Raw genomic sequence first — 15,918 nt, 5'->3', positions numbered from 1 at the left:
AGAGGCAAGCAGGGTAGTGGTGGCACACGCCTTTAATCCCAGCACTAAAGAGGTAGAGGCAAGCGGATCTCTGTGCCAGCCTGGTCTACAAGAGCTAGTTCCAGGGCAGGCACCAAAGCTACAGAGAAACTTTGTCTCGAAAGAACAACAACAAAAAGTGGAAAGAGGTAGAGACAAGAAGACCAGGAGTTCAAGGCTGGCTTCAGCTATGGAAGACTCTGTCTCAAGAAATCAAACAAGCCCAATGTGGGAGTGCACATCTGTACTCTTCAGCAGTTAGAAGCTGAGGCAGGAGAATTTCAGAGAGTTCAAGGCCAGTAGAGGGATATAATAGGTACAAGGCTATCCAGGGCTACAGAAGACGACTCTGTCTCACCTCATCCCCATGTGTGAAGATGTAGCTCCATCCTTGGCAGCACAGGTTGTGAGGAGTAGTGAGAGGGAGGTGCCAGGTCTGCCTCAGAGCAGCCTGCGGCCTGTGCCTATCAGAACCGGAACAGTGCACTGCAGTGAGACCTCGCCACTGCCTACCGGAACAGACACAGTGCTTCCAGTGGAGTGAGACCTCATCACCTTCTAAAGGCTCCAACATCTCTCAGCAACATTACGTTGGGAATCAAATTTCAGCATGGGTTTTGAAAGGGATAAATCACATCCAAACCACAGCGGGTAATAATACTATGTTCCCCAGTTTTCGGATGTGCACAGAAGACATTTTATATCGGCTTACACAGAGTTAGCATTAGAAAGAGGCATGATAGGAAGGTGTGTGTGGACTCTGCCACTTTGCTAAACTGAAGAATGGCCCATGAAAGTCATTCTTCTCAAAGCAGCTCTGATTTCATCATGGAAAGCACAGTGCAAATCACAAACCACAGTGTTGAATCCTTTCTACTTCAAAAATTCTAACAAATGAAAAAGCTATGGTGTCTTCTTATCTACAGTTTACAATACTCTTATGTAGTAGACTAGGCACAGATGTTTTATGGAGTTTCCTATATACATTATGCTTTCTAAAAGGCAAGTAAGAGGCACAGTCTAAGTCTAAATGCACTCAAATCAGTTGATGGGAGAAGTGGAACAGTGATCACTATGGCATTTGGTTCAAATAAACAAGACACAAAGATCTTGGTAATACGATTAATCTTAAATAATTACCAAGTTTTAATTCTAATCACTCAAAAGGAATCTTTTTAGCATGCCAGTTTGTGATATGTGATGATATCCTGCAGGCTTTACAGCAGCAGGCAGGGAAAAAAGATCAGGGTGCAGTAAGAATTAAACCTGGCTCAGCCCAGTTGCGTTGTTACTGGTGCTAGACCAGGATGTCTAGAGCCTGGCACAGATCATTTTACTTTAGCCATATTTAAGCATAGCACAATTTTGGGAAAATATATTCAGGTCACAATTAATTCAGCCCTCTGAGTGCAACAAAGCTTAAGACATGTTTACATTGGCATTCTTAGCAAAGTACATATGGCTTCATCTGTAAGATGGTTTCTTCTTGACTTAGAATCAGTGCTCGAGATAAGGGTCTAGGGAGAAAGACTGAGGTAAACATAATGCCTATAGGAGTCAAGATTGACCTGGCCCTGGGATCCTAAGATAAAGAAGTCACTTAGGGTATGGTAAAGTGCAAATGACAACTCGCATATGGGATGGGTTTTATGGTCTAAAAGCAATGCTCAACATTTAGGGAAAAGGGTCTGGTGTAAGTAAAACATGAATCCTGGAAGATACAGGTGAAGTGTATCTCATCAGAGAGCAAAGGATCACTAGGTTGTAAAACTGTATCTGTCCTGGCTCTCCAGCAATAGCAGCTACTCACCTCATTCTGTTGAAGAGGCAAGCTGTGTGTTTAATTTCCTGGTTTCTCCTGTGCTTCTCTCTGTGCCCAAGGCCTTTCTGCCCTTTACAGTGACGTGTTTATTTCCCTACACGACACTGTCATAGGCTCTACAATTACAGGTCATAACACAATGTCTTATATATCTTGAATATTTAATAAACATTTATTGATGGGTTCTTATCATTTTTGTAAGAATTACACATGCATTTTTGAATAGGATAGTGGGTAATGAGTAACAGAAGTGTACTAGACAATGGCTATGAAAGCATATAAAGTTAATTTCCATTTTTTTTATTTGTTTAGTGCTAAGGATGAAGCATAGGGTATTGAGCGTGCTAAGTACATACTCTGCCATTGAGCTACACCATAAAAATTCAGGTTCAACAAATGATGGGAACTGTCAACAATTTTTCAAAGATGAAGTTAAGATTATCCTTCTGAATGTGGGTGACAGCTGCATGGCTGGGGCAGACGGTGGGGCCACTGGCAGTGAGACCAGGATTTATCCCTACTCCTTATACTGGGTTCTCAGGATAGGGAGCTGAAGCTCCCCAAGGCTAGGGCCCCAGGCCATAGCCAGCTCTGCCAAGCATGTTCCTTGTTTTGGAGGAGGATGTGTATTCCTTTTCTATACACCGAGGCTTCAGGGAAAGCTTGGGTCGGTGTAGCCCTCAATACTAGGGACTGAACTGATGTGAGCCACAGATATTATAAAGTCAAAGTACAGCTGACAGATCCATAGACAGATCCACAAGAGCATGATGTGGTGGAGAACCAGATTGTAAAGCTTCAGGAACACTTGTCATTTGGAGAGACACTGTCAATTCTGTAGAGAGCTTGTGAGATCATGACGTTTCTGCCTTCCATAATGGGATTCATCCCAAAATATTCCAACAGTGTATAAATAATTCTTTAAACCTGACTTTTCCTGTACTGGCAACTTTATGCCTTCCCCCACACTGTGGAGCCCTGGTATGAAAGCATTTACTCAGCCAAACATTTGTTCTCATAGCCAACTCTGCATATACAATTATACACATTGACAGGACTTATTGAAAAGAAAGGAGCCCTAAACAGAAGGCACTGAGCAGAGAGACAGTAAGTCTGCTCTCACTGATAAACAGGTCTGGGTGGCCCTGAATTCTCTAACAGCAGACTCAGGAGAGTATAACCTACTGGCCTTTGCTCTACCCTAACAAGCTATCAATATTCTGTACTTACCTTCACCTTTTATGTGACACAAGGTCTTAGTCTAGGAAATTAACTCTTTCTACCTTTACCGCTAAAATATACAGGAAAAATGCTTGGGTCGCTAAACCAGCCCCAGGGAAAGAAATTCCTCCTCACCTGGATGTCAGCGGATACAGCACCAGGATGCTTAGCCCATGGGCCAAGCTCCATCCTAATCCTCTGGGTATCTGCTGGGGAGCTTCTTAGCCACGCCCCTTCTAAGAGGTAAGGCATCTACTTGTCAGTCTTTTGTCCATCCCTAAAAATTTTTTTAAGGATTTATTTATTTATTATGTATACAACACTCCTTCCATGTATGCTTGTATGCCAGAAGAGGGCACCAGATCTCATTATAGATGGTTGTGAGCCACCATATGGTTGCTGGGAATTGAACTCAGGACCTCTGGAAGAGCAGTCGGTGCTCTTAACCTCTGAGCCATCTCTCCAGCCCCCCTAAAAAAATTTTAGCCCTAAAAAAATGAACCTTTGCTAACTATGTCTGTGTGGGTGTGTAAACTGGAAACCTGTGGACAGCTAGGAACATCAAAGGGAAACATCAAGCAAGTATTGGAGAGAGCACAGGAAGTACAAATGGGGCATAGTAAAAAGACATATGTGAGCTAATTTATTTTATGTAGCCTCAGACTTTATTAGTCAGGCTTGCCTGCTAATAAAATCCTGAGAGGTTTAGTGAGGCTTAACACCAACATAAACCTCAATAGTGAACCTAGGTTCTGCTTTGTGTCACATCCGGGCCTATCTGCAGAACACTTGCTTGGAAACTTTCTGATTGTTTGTCTCTGCTGAAAAACAAGTTCCATGAAGACCAGGTCCTTGCCTGTCTTTTCTTCATTGACATAAATAAGCAAGGCATTGTGATAGAGATGTTTGTTGACATAAATAAGCAAGGCATTGTGATAGAGATGTTTGGATTTTATTTCATGAGCGTGGGAGACCCTACTCTTGGTTCCTACTTCACCTTGATCAGCTGATCTTGGGTAGAAAAATAAGATCAGACTCAACATAGAGAAAACTAGCACAAAAGTAACATTCAACTGAATAGTCTGGGATATGTTCTGCCGAGGATTCTGCTAGTGGCTAAAAAGTATGTGGGCTGTTTTTTGTTGGAAAAATGTATATATTTGACTGGTTTTCTGAAGGCATACCGACATCCTGCATTATGATAGACTATCACACTCAGTCACATTCAAAGCCCCAGAAAAAGTTTCCTGAAGGAAGTCCTGCAGTTCCCTGACACCCATAACCTCAACCCACTCAGTCCCGCATCTCTGTACACCTAGAAGTGTTCTCCTCAAATGGACACCAGCCCATCTACTGTTTCCTCTGCTCAGACTTCTGACAGTGCACCTGTGTCTTTCCAAACAACCATCAGAAAGTACATTGTACAACAATAGAATTCAGCATACAGTATTGCTGTAGGATAATGCTCTTGTACACTGTAAAGATTTGTCACTTGTGCTGGTTTAATAAAATGCTGATTGACTAGTAGCCAGGCAGGAAGTATAAGTGTGGCAACCAGACTAGGAGAATTCTGGAAAGAGGAAAGGAAGAGATGCACTCACAAGCCAGACTCAGAGGAAGCAAGATAAGAATGCCATTCTGAGAAAAGGTGCCAAGCCATGTGACTAAACACAGATAAGAATTATGAGTTAATTTAAGTTGTAAAAGCAAGTTAGAAATAAGCCTGAGCAGTAGACCAAACAGCTTATAATTAATACAAGCCTCTGTGTGTTTGTTTGGGACCGAATGGCTGTGGGACCAGGTGATACAGACACTTCCGTCTACACAGTATTCAAATATGCCACATTTACGTGTTGTGTATTTTTAGCTGAAGAAAGTAAGGAGATTGCTCTCCTCGTGTCCTACCTTTCACACAAAGCAGGCCTTACAAGAATTCTTTGACCTACGTTTTCAGGAAATAGGACTATCACAGAAAGCCCTAACCTGCTAAGAGTCAACATAAACCTGAAAAGACAGGTGTTGCCAAGTCCCACCCCCTTCCCTACTGCCAGGAGAGCAGAATCTTATCCTCAGTCATTGTCTACACAACTGCCCTCCACCCCTCAAAAAATTATAGTAAAGTAAGGAAGTCTTCCCTATAGGCATTGGGTGCTACCTGAAGATATTCTTAGCCTTTGGTCTGAAGTCTCCTGTGTGATATAAACATATTAATAAATTTATATTAACCTTCTATTAACTTCTTTGTTATACAGCTTGAGTCATGACGTTGTGTTAGGTAAAGAAAATATATTTCATTTTTCTCTCCTTCATAAAGGAGGATCTGACTTCCCAAAGGAAACACTAATGATTGGAAGAACTGCATCACACTAGTAAGAGTTGTGGAGAAGCAGTGGGGTGAAGAGTTGATGTAGGAAAAGCCAGACTAACATTGTGTTGAACTAAATAGATTTTCAGTTTTCTGTTATCCTGTAACTCAGTGCATTTCAGCTCACAATTATATAGCAAGAATACCAATTTCCCACTACTAAGCTTGTGAAATGTTTCCCCTGATACTTTTGTAGTTAAGCCAAAATGGCCAACCATTTCTCTAAATTTCTTTTGAAATTTGAATTGTTTTATAAAACAAGACCCATAGAAACATTTGACAGTATCTTAGCTAACTAAATAAACAGGGCTGCAAATAAAAGATGATTATGTAATCCCTTATAGTAAATATTCCATCATAAAATTTTTATTTCTAGGGCTGGAGAGATGGCTCAGAAGTTAAGAGCACTGGCTGCTCTTCCAGAGGTCCTGAGTTCAATTCCCAACAACCACATGGTGGCTCACAACCATCTATAGTGAGATCTGGTGCCCTCTTCTGGTATGCAGGTAGAATACTGTACACATAATAAATTTATCTTTAAAAAATTTTTTATTTCTATTACAATTATTTTATTTTATGCATATAGTGTTTTACTTGCATGTATGTCTTTGTACTGTGTGGGTGTCTGGTGCCCACAGAGGCCAGAAGAGGAATTAGACAGTTGTGACTTGCTATGTGGGTGCTGGAAACTGAACCTGGGTTCCCTGGAAGAGCAGCCAGTGCCCTCAACTGCTGAGCCTTCTGTCCAGTCCAACAACATAGACATTTTAAACTGGAGCTTTTGAGGTTGAGTTTTAGCAGGAAGACAGGAGAATGGTGCTGTGGGTTTCTTTCCACTGTGACCGTCAACTTAGGATATTTTATTTTGGCTGAAGGCTTTCAGAACATGGTTGCTTGTTTTAGTTGTCTTCTTGTCTTGGGGGAACAGCCCCTTACTCTGTCATACACACCATGTTATCCTGTCTCTCTAGAGTGAAGATAGACCCTGCTTGCCTCATAGCTGGGAGGAAGCAAAGAAAAACAGGAAGCAGTCAGGATCCCAGTGTTGCCTTCAAAAATGTCTACTTCTGGTCAGTGGACCCCACTTGGTCAGCAGGTCTTTTAACACACAGGCCTTTGGGGGGATTCTCACCCAATGCACACCGTATGCAAAAATGACAAACGTGGGATGCAGGGAAAAACAAATGGAGGCTTGGGCTGGGTTTATCGCTCAGGGGTGCTGTCAACATGTGGGAAGTCTGGGTTCAATTCTCAGCGGAAGAAAAAGTTGATAGTGTTTAGTACCTTTCAGTAGAGCCCCAATCCTATTCTTCATATTCCCAGACATAACCAAAATTTAAAAAGTGTGTTGGGTACCTACAATGTGCTCAGAGTGGTAGTACAGATCTCTTGTTGCACGTACAACACGTGTATCAGTACATTTTGTACTCATCAAATGGTTCTACTCACCAACATTTACCTTTGAAGCCTTCCCTGAAAAATGAGGCAAAAATTTGAAAAGTTGTGGAGTGGTAGAGATGGCTTCGTCGGTAAAGGGTTTGCCACCAAGCTTGATAGCCTGAGTTGTCCCACACTTCGGACGGACACACACACACTCACACCACGCACACTAAATGTACACACTACAAAGAATGCTTGAAAGCCCATCATTAATTTTAACAATGTGCATCTTCTCATACACAGGATGGCCTTGTACTTGATGTGAAACAGAATTGCCTTAAATTCCGGATCCTCTGGCCTAGACCTCCCATGAGCTGGGATTACTGGCGCGCGTCACCACGCCCTGAATCTATAGGCTCTTAATGAAAGACAGGATAAATAAAGAGAATTGGGAACTCCAGCGTGTGTTTACTCTGCTAGCGCCAGGAATTCAGCCGCGTGGGCGGTGGTCTGACAATCTGGCCAGTCAGAAGCTTCCCAGCAGGAAGGGGCGGGAGGCGCCAAACTTAGGGGAAAAGAGCGCGCGGAAGGTTCGGTTTTTGGCGCCTACTACACCGCTTCTAACAGTCCACAATGCCGGTAGTCGGCTCCGAGCTGAAGCTGCGGCCCGCCGCTCAGCAGCAGGGCCCGGAGGCACCGCGGCACGGGGAGCTTCAGTATCTGGGGCAGGTGGAGCACATTATGCGCTGCGGTTTCAAGAAGGAGGACCGCACGGGCACCGGCACCTTGTCTGTGTTCGGCATGCAGGCGCGATACAACCTGAGAGGTGACCGCGGCTAGCCCCCACTACCGGGAGGGACTGCGGGAGGACGAGCGGCGGGCTGGGCGCGGAGGCGCGGGGCTGGCGGCCGCGGTTAGTCTAGCCCCGGCTCAAAAGAGTCCTAAGCTCTGCGTTCCCGCCCTAGAGCCTCAAGGTGATAGCTACTGCAGGTAAACCTGGTCCTTAAGGCCTCTAGGTTCCACCTGGTCGTGCGTCTCCGAGGGACGGAGTAGAAGAAACCTGCCCAAACCTTTCCCTGAGGTCCCGACTTGTGCTCCTCCTCTTCCTTCCCCTTATCTCCTGCTCCCCTTTGCAACTGTTTTAAAAATAGGCGCGAAAATGGCTTAGGCGGTGTTAAAGAGGCATAGAAAAAAAAAAAAAAACCCAAGCCTGAGGCAGAAACTGGGGTTTCCCCAAACAGCCTTGGCTTTATAGAGCAACTCAGAGGATGCGTAAGCCTACAGAGTGGCCCCAGGGAAGAAGTGCTCTTTTGGGGTTCCTGGCATCAGGCGTCAAGCACAAGACTTTGAGTGAGGATATACTTATCTCAAGCATGTTCTGGAGGCGGAAACTTCAGCAGCTCCTGCACGGATTAACCCAGTGCGCAGGGCCTCCTAGAACAGGGAACTCTGATGCCCAGTTTTAGGCTCTTTCCTCTGCTTATGCTGTAGACAAGTTATTCTGCTTCTCTAATCTTCATTCAGCTCTCCCTTGTAGACAGTAAAGAGGAAAGTATTGCTCTCTGACAAACATACACTCTGAGCCTTTCCTCTTTACCTTGTCTGTTGATTGAGCTCCTGCCCTGCCCCTTTGTCTCTATTCTGTTTTGCTTTTGGGTTCCCTGGTGGCCATTCGGAGGCATAAACATTTCTGTTTTCAGATGCTAGGTCAGTTTGCGCCCCAAATGTCTGCAAACTTTCAGTGCTTACCGGAGTGATACCGCTCTGCCTGGAGCATGGTGGACTTGGGTATGAGAGCCTTTAGGTTGTGTCTAGGCCACATTTTGGGTGTTGTCATTACACACCAGTGACAGAGACAGTGGCTCAGTAGTGGGTGAGGACTCCACTTTGCCATATGGGTACCCCCGTGTCAGTGCAGACCTGGGGTTTCACTGACTTACCCCGAAGCTGGGTGGGTTTTCCTGAAGCCACTCCAGGTGTGTGTGTGTGTGTGTGTGTGTCCACCCCCAGGTCGTTTCTCTCCACAGAGAAAGCTGAATGATGGCTCGCAGTATTTTACCACATTTTAACTGTTACAACCTATTTTTCAGATGAATTTCCTCTGCTCACAACCAAACGAGTGTTCTGGAAGGGCGTTTTAGAGGAGTTGCTGTGGTTTATCAAGGTAAGGGTGCTGCTGCTGTTGAAGCTGCCTGTCTTCACAATAGAAGCCTTAGAAGTCAAACTGTAAGCCTGGAGGTGGTGGTGCACACTTTTAATCCCAGCACTCCTAGGCAGAGGCGGGTGGATCTATTTAAGTTCAAGGTCAGCCTGGTTTACAGAGTGAGTTCCAAGACGGGCTCCAAAGCTACACAGAGAAACCCAGTCTCGAAAAACCAAGATAAAGCCGGGCGATGGTGGCACACGCCTTTAATCCCAGCACTCAGGAGGCAGAGGCAGGTGGATCTCTGTGAGTTTGAGACCAGCCTCGTCTACAGAGCTAGTTCCAGGACAGGCTCCAAAGCCACAGAGAAACCCTGTCTCGAAAAACCAAAAAAAAAAAAAAAAAGAAGAAGAAGAAGAAAGAAAAACCAAGATAAAAAAGAAGAGGTAGTAGTAGTGAAACCTGTAGCTGTCAGCCGTTCCCACTTCACTGGCTCATTTTCTAGTGCTGGCTTAGATGCTTTTCTGTGTCCTTCCCATCCTGCTTTCTTCACTGATCTGAGCACACTGGGAGAATCCTGCCCAGGCCTCTGGCACTTGCCATTCCCATCACCTAGGGAAACATCGTCAGCTGACCTAGAAATCAGCCTTCTGCTTTCCCTCTTCTGGGGGGAGGTAAATACATGCAATGTCCTGTGAGTTCCTCAAAGGTAGAAAACCGGTTTCTCCTATTTCCTGTTGTATCTCAGGACTAAAATACAGCCAGCCGCATGGTAGGTGCTCAGCATTATTGATTGCTGAATTGGTAGGTACCAGGGTCACGTAGCTACCTGGGTTATACTGGAGTGGTGTGGTGACAAATGGCAGGAGCTCCAAGTTCCTGCTCTGTATCCTGGTCCACAAGAGTGAGGTTCTGTCCAGTGCTGGCTTAGAGTACTCCCGGAGACAAGATGAGTTCTAAAGCCCCTTCTTTAGAGTACTTGGGATGCTGACTCGGTAGGCAAAGAGGGCCTGAGTTCATCCTGCCCCAGTTGTCACATAAAACATTCCGGGTGTGGAATGGAGAGATGACTCAGTGGTTAAGAGCATTTGTTGCTAGTGTTCGGGGTGGGGATTAGGATTTAGTTCCTAGCACCCATTTAACAGTTAGTGGCTAGCGATCTGTAAGTCCAGTTCAAGCTATCTGACTCCCTCTTCTACTGTCCTTGGGTACTGTGTGCACATGGTGTACAGACACATGCAGGCAAAACACACATACACATAAAATAGAAATGAAGCCTAAAACATGCTGGGTGTGATTGCATGTGTCTGTACCCCCAGTGCTATAATGGGAAGGGGGACACAGGAGGACGTTGGTGATTGCTGGCTGCGAGTCTCGCCCAAATAAGCTCTGGCTTTACTTGGAGACCCTGTCTGAAGGGAAAGGATGGAAAGTAATAGAGTAGAACAGCCAGGATCCTCTCTGGCTTCCGTGGGCTTGGGTACCCGTGCTACACATTTTCCAGATAGCCAGATATGACGCATGAACAGACCACACATGGAGTGTTGAACAAGTCCACTTGAAGTGGAGTGTCACACTTCGACATGGAACATGTTTTATGAAGGAATTCAAAGTTGCAGATGAGGTAGAAATATTTTAGGAACTTGGAGGTATTTAAAGAATTGAAGGGAAGGCTGGGGAGATGGCTCAGTGGGTGTAAAGCACTTGGCCACACAAATCTGACAGCCTGAGCTTGGATCCCCGGAGTCCTCATAAAAAGCTCTGTTTGGGACAGTTGGTGGTGCCTACACCTTTAATCCCAGCACTTGGGAGGCAGAGGCAGGCAGAGCTTAATGAGTTTAAGGCCAGTCTGGTCTACAAAGCAAGTTCCAGGACAGCCAGGAATGTTACCCAGAGAAACCCTGTCTTGAGAAAACAAAAAAGCTTTGGTGGTACTATCTAATCCTGGTACTTCTATGGGAGATAGAGACGGAAACCTACTGGAAGCTCACAAGCTAGCTAGCTTTGGGTAGGTATTATACAACAGGAACAAGAAAGACACCCAGCTCAAATAAGGTCAAGGGTGAGAATCAGCTCCTGTGTGCATGCACCATGGCGTGCTGTCGTGTACGTGTACATACATGCACCATAGTGTGCTTACATGTACGTGTACATACACAAAGACTTTGGGAAGCTGAAGGGAATAGAAGAAATGCCATGAGGAAATTTCTAATAGGGGTAAGACCATTCTATACTCCCTCAGAAGCCTGGCCAGGACCAGCCTGCTTAAAGCTGCACGTGGATAGTGTGCCATGGGTAGGGGATGAGTGACGCAGGATCCTCCTGTGTGCCCATTCTATTCTCAATCTTTCAGGGATCCACAAATGCTAAGGAACTGTCCTCCAAAGGAGTGAGAATCTGGGATGCCAATGGGTCCCGAGATTTTCTGGACAGCCTGGGATTCTCTGCACGACAGGAAGGGGACCTGGGCCCAGTTTATGGTTTCCAGTGGAGACACTTTGGCGCAGACTACAAAGATATGGATTCAGGTGAGGAGATATTATTGCCTCAGGTTTTCTGGGTGTTCTTCCTCAAAGATCCATCTTAGATGTGGGAGATAAGTCCACATCATGGGAGTTGGTAAGTTAACTGATTTGTGAAAGCTGTGCTGGGTGATGGTGGAGAAGCCATGGCAAAATGTCACAAAGGCCAAATCATACTCTTGGTGCCTAGCATTTACTGGGCATTATTGGATCCTTGGAACTTTCTCTACCTGTGTCATTGACCAGTGGTGGCAGATTTGGTCTGTCCTGTCTGGGTTAGGGTTTACGATAGAAGGAGGTTCCTCCGGGATGAGATGCAGGAGTTACCCGTGATGAACATTTCCCTTTGCAATGCTGAAGCACTTGCAAACTTGTGTGTGGTGTGGTGTCTCCGTACCGTTCACCCTTCCCTTCCTGCTCTGTGGGGGCAAAGGTTAAGAAAACTCCTCATGTAGTGACTGGCATGTTCCTCTCTCTGGGTACTGTTTGAGTGTCACAGAGACCAGCTTCCCAGGGCCAGGTTCTAAAGTTAATGTCTCACTAGTGTATGTGTATGTATGCTCGTGTGTGCAGGAAGTAATAAATTACTGGCTGAGCAGACACCAGCAGCCTGGACAGAATGCTTTTCTTTTCAAGGGCCCCTTCAATTCCTTCTAGCCAGTGGGAAGAATTTGGGCCTTGTAGTGGTTTGAATAAGAATGCCCCCATGCTCAAGTAAGCCCCTGTGTTTGAATGCTTACGAGTGGTGTTATTTGAAAGGATTAAGAGGTATGGCCTCGTGGGATCAGGTGTGTCACTGGGGATGAGCTTTGAGGTTTTGGAAGCCAGTGCCTCTTACCCCGCTGCCTGTAGTTCTGGAAGTAGAACTCTCAGCTGCTTCTCCAGCACCATGTCTGCCTGGATACTGCTATGCTTCTCACCATGCTGACAATAGACTAAACCTCTGAAACTGTAAGCAAGCCCCGAACACACCCTTTCTCTTATAAGAGTTGTCATGGTCACGCTGTCTCTTCACAGCCGTAGAGCACCGAGACAGCCTAGGTCCAGATTCCTCAGTTGTGTTTGCCTGCGGTCGACATGTTTTCAGTGCTGGTGATGTTCGGAAGTGGTGGACATCTTTGTGGACTAGGAGTGGGCAAACTGATAAAGGAAGAAAGAAGAGAAGAGGTTGCTGGGCTTGGAGTGTAATGTTATAGTGTTAGTGGGCATGGAGTTACCTGAGAAGTTCTGCAAGAGAATAGTGTGATGCTGCATGGAGTGTGAATGGCTCAGCAGCTAACCTCCGTCTTCCAAGCTTGGAGGCCTGCGTTTGATCCTCAGGAACCCATGTGGTAGCAGAGAATCTGTTCTCACAGCTTCTTAGACTACACGTGCCATAGCATATGCCACACATAACAAAATAAAGGAATATAGTAAAAATGCAAAACAGTTTTAATGGTAAATTTAATGTGTGTGCATACTTTATCTTATTTATTTAGAGTCAGAATCTCACTATAAGAGCTTGGCTGGCCTGGAACTGATTATAATAGACAAGGCTGCCCTTGAACTGTCAGCCTCTGCCCTCCCCAAGTGCTGGGATTTGTCTGGGGTGGGAGCGGCCTGTAGCTGGCTTTCAACTCCTCACCCTCCTGTCTCCGCCTTTCGCCTGGCGGGACTCTAGGAATGAGCCTTCGTGTTCACCGCACCATTTTTTGTTTGGTTTTGGTTATTTAGTTTGTTTGCTCTATTACCGTGTTTCTCTGTGTAGCCCTGATGATCCTAGAACTCTCTCTCTGTAGACTAGCCTGGCCTCAGACTTACAGAGATCTGTCTGCGGAGTGCTGGGATTAAAGGCATAAGCCACAACTCCTAGCTAATTGTCTTTTTTTATTTTTTATTTGTTTATTTATTCTGGTTTTTGAAGGCAGGGTTTCTCTGTATAACAGCCCCATCTGTCCTGAAACTAACTCTTGTAGATTTAAATGTTTTTTAATGCAGATAATTTTCCTGTTCTTTCTCCCTTTTTCCCCTACAGGAAATAATTACAATCCGTTCTGAAATTTATCAGATTTTTTAACACTTACAGATTACAAAATCACCACCACAGTCTAGCCGTAGAGCATTTCCTCAAGTCTTTAATATTGCCTTCTTGGAGCTGGGATTTTGGGAACGCCTCCCTCAGAGAACCAAACTGCACTAGAACACTGACTGACAAACCTTGGTAAAAGTGCATCCAGAGGAGAGTCTGTGGAGTTCTGGTCTTCGTTAATAAATCACCTCTCAGCTTCCACACCTCTGCAGGGGGCAGGGGATTAGAGGCCATGGATGAGAACTGGAAAAAGTACAAGATTATAATCTTACTGCAGTTTGCCTGGTAGTTGTAAGTCAGTGGTGTGCTCAGTGATGGAAGTGTGGGTAGGACAGAGCCTAAGCCCAGGAAGTTCTCTCTGGTTTGTCATTTGACTGTCTGACAAGCTGTCTTCAAGTTAAGATCCAGTGTCCTATGGGACACTACCAGATTGTGTTGGTGAGGTGTGACATTGGTGTGTGTTAGGTATAGAAACTCTATCACATGGGGATGCTGGGAAAATCTAAGACTGCTGGGATTGGAGATGATGGGTATGTATTTTTGTTACTATACCAGAATATCTAAAGCTAACTAACTTTGAAGAAAAGAGGCTTATTTAGAGCAAAGATTTCTTAAACTTTTTTCACTGTGACTTTCATTTGCACAAGAAATTTTTTATGAGGCCTGAGGTATACAGGTACACAAACCAAATATTTATTGCTTATAGATCATTAAAAATTTATCCTATGATAATTCTTTGTCATACATGTAATTTTAGCATTTATTAATAAATAATACACTTATTATTTACTAACGATGAAAACAAATTTTACACATTAATGAGATGGGGTGTGCCTGTCAATTTTAACAGAAAAAATGAAATCTTGTCCGAAAGTAGGTTGTAGGGCATTTTCAGAGTTTATTGATCGTTTGATTCCAGACTTGTCAGTGATGAGAACTGTACACGCAGAAACATGTAGTACAAAATGACAGAAGCACGTTTGCCGTCTCAGAAACTGCCGGCGTTTCTGTTGTCGTTTCAAGCCAGAATTCATTGAATGATGTTTTTATGAAACCAAAGAAGATTCTACCGTGATACAATCCAGAGACACGCTAATTTGGGCTGGTGAGACCGCTCAGTGGCTGAAAGCATTTGCTCCCCAAGGCTTAACGACTCGAGTCCTCTCTAGAACGCTGAGTGCAATGAGACAGTTCCTGAAGGCTGTCCTCTGACTCCCTACGTGCACTGACGTGTGCGCTCCGACTCTCTCACAGCAGACACATCCAGAAAATAATACTAGTTTAGAAATGAAGAACAACCCTCCCGTCCAACAAAACCAAAGATAGACTAATATGAATATATGCCAAAGAATGAGAGTTAATATTAGCAGCCCTGGTTTTTCATAATTAGATCATTACAATTCTACAAAAGCAGCAAGCTGTATGCACAGTTAAGTGCCACAGTTATAATATTCAGTTGTAATACGAGCTGAAGTGTTTCAGGCGGTATTTGTTGGTGCTTCCTGCTGTACCCACGTGTCTGGATTCAGAACCGTGTCTGCAGTGAATGGCCACATGCAGTACTGGGGAGCACTCAGCCACCTCAGCTCCTTTATGCGTTTACATTTGGATTAGTTTTTGCATGTTGCATGTTTAGTTTTCACAGCCCCACATTCATTTACCCAGTAGATAAGGAAATGTAGATCTCAGTCCTGGTGGTTCAGGGCCCACATTTTGATGACAGTGACACAAGGTGACAGACACAGTGTTAGGTGTGAAAGGTGAGAAGTGTGTCTCCTTTGGTTCTTGTGAAGCCACCAGGACTCACTCCTGGAACTCCAGCCTGACGACTTTCTCATCCTAATCACCTCTTTTTAAGATTGATTTATTTATTACATATACAGTGTAATTACAGATCATTACAATGATCTGCAGGCCAGAAGAGGGCACCAGATCTCATTACAAACTGATGTAAGCTACCATGTGATTGCCCGGAATTGAACTCAGGACCTCTGGAAGAATAGCCAGTGTTCTTAACCACTGAGCCATCTCTCCAGCCCCCTAATCACCTCTTAAGAACTCTGTAATTGATTTAAATTTCTACCCAAAAATGAGAATTACATTTCAACACGTGAGCCCTTGAGCGACATATTCAAACCATATCCAAACAGCAGTTAGCAACAGGGGCAGTATTAAGGGGAGGGAGTGACATTGTAACAGACTAAATATTTAGAAGACTTGTGCAGAAAAGAACTTAGATTTTAGTGTAAGGACATTGAGCTTAACCCAGCAAGATCTGAGAATTACTCGGAATTGCTGGGTATATTAGAACTATGGGTGGGGGGGCACTGAGTGGATGCTGTCAGGGTCATCCCGTGAGAGGCTGTGACTGATATGCTG

The 15,918-nt window shown here is 44.7% G+C and overlaps 1 protein-coding gene across 6 annotated transcripts in view; it reads left to right on the top strand.

The window, feature by feature from the left end:
* Tyms (thymidylate synthetase) overlaps positions 1-15,918 on the top strand; it is a 34,203-nt gene that overhangs the window by 14,951 nt on the left and 3,334 nt on the right. For 5 of the 6 annotated variants that reach the window (XM_038315564.1, XM_038315562.1, XM_038315561.1 and 2 more), the window contains 5 exons: positions 3,145-3,304; positions 6,398-6,496; positions 7,110-7,632; positions 8,897-8,970; positions 11,303-11,477. In XM_038315564.1, the coding sequence (XP_038171492.1) occupies positions 7,440-7,632; positions 8,897-8,970; positions 11,303-11,477 (442 nt within the window). In that variant the 5' untranslated portion in view covers positions 3,145-3,304; positions 6,398-6,496; positions 7,110-7,439. Of the gene's footprint in view, positions 1-3,144; positions 3,305-5,880; positions 5,933-6,397; positions 6,497-7,109; positions 7,633-8,896; positions 8,971-11,302; positions 11,478-15,918 lie in introns of those variants that run through there. The other variant, XM_038315565.1, reaches the window with a different exon arrangement.

This window comes from Arvicola amphibius, chromosome 18 (assembly GCF_903992535.2).
Source record: "Arvicola amphibius chromosome 18, mArvAmp1.2, whole genome shotgun sequence".
Lineage (NCBI taxonomy): Eukaryota > Metazoa > Chordata > Mammalia > Rodentia > Cricetidae > Arvicola > Arvicola amphibius.
The sequence above is the reverse complement of the archived record's forward strand: the minus strand, read 5'-3'. Positions and strand labels throughout refer to the sequence as shown.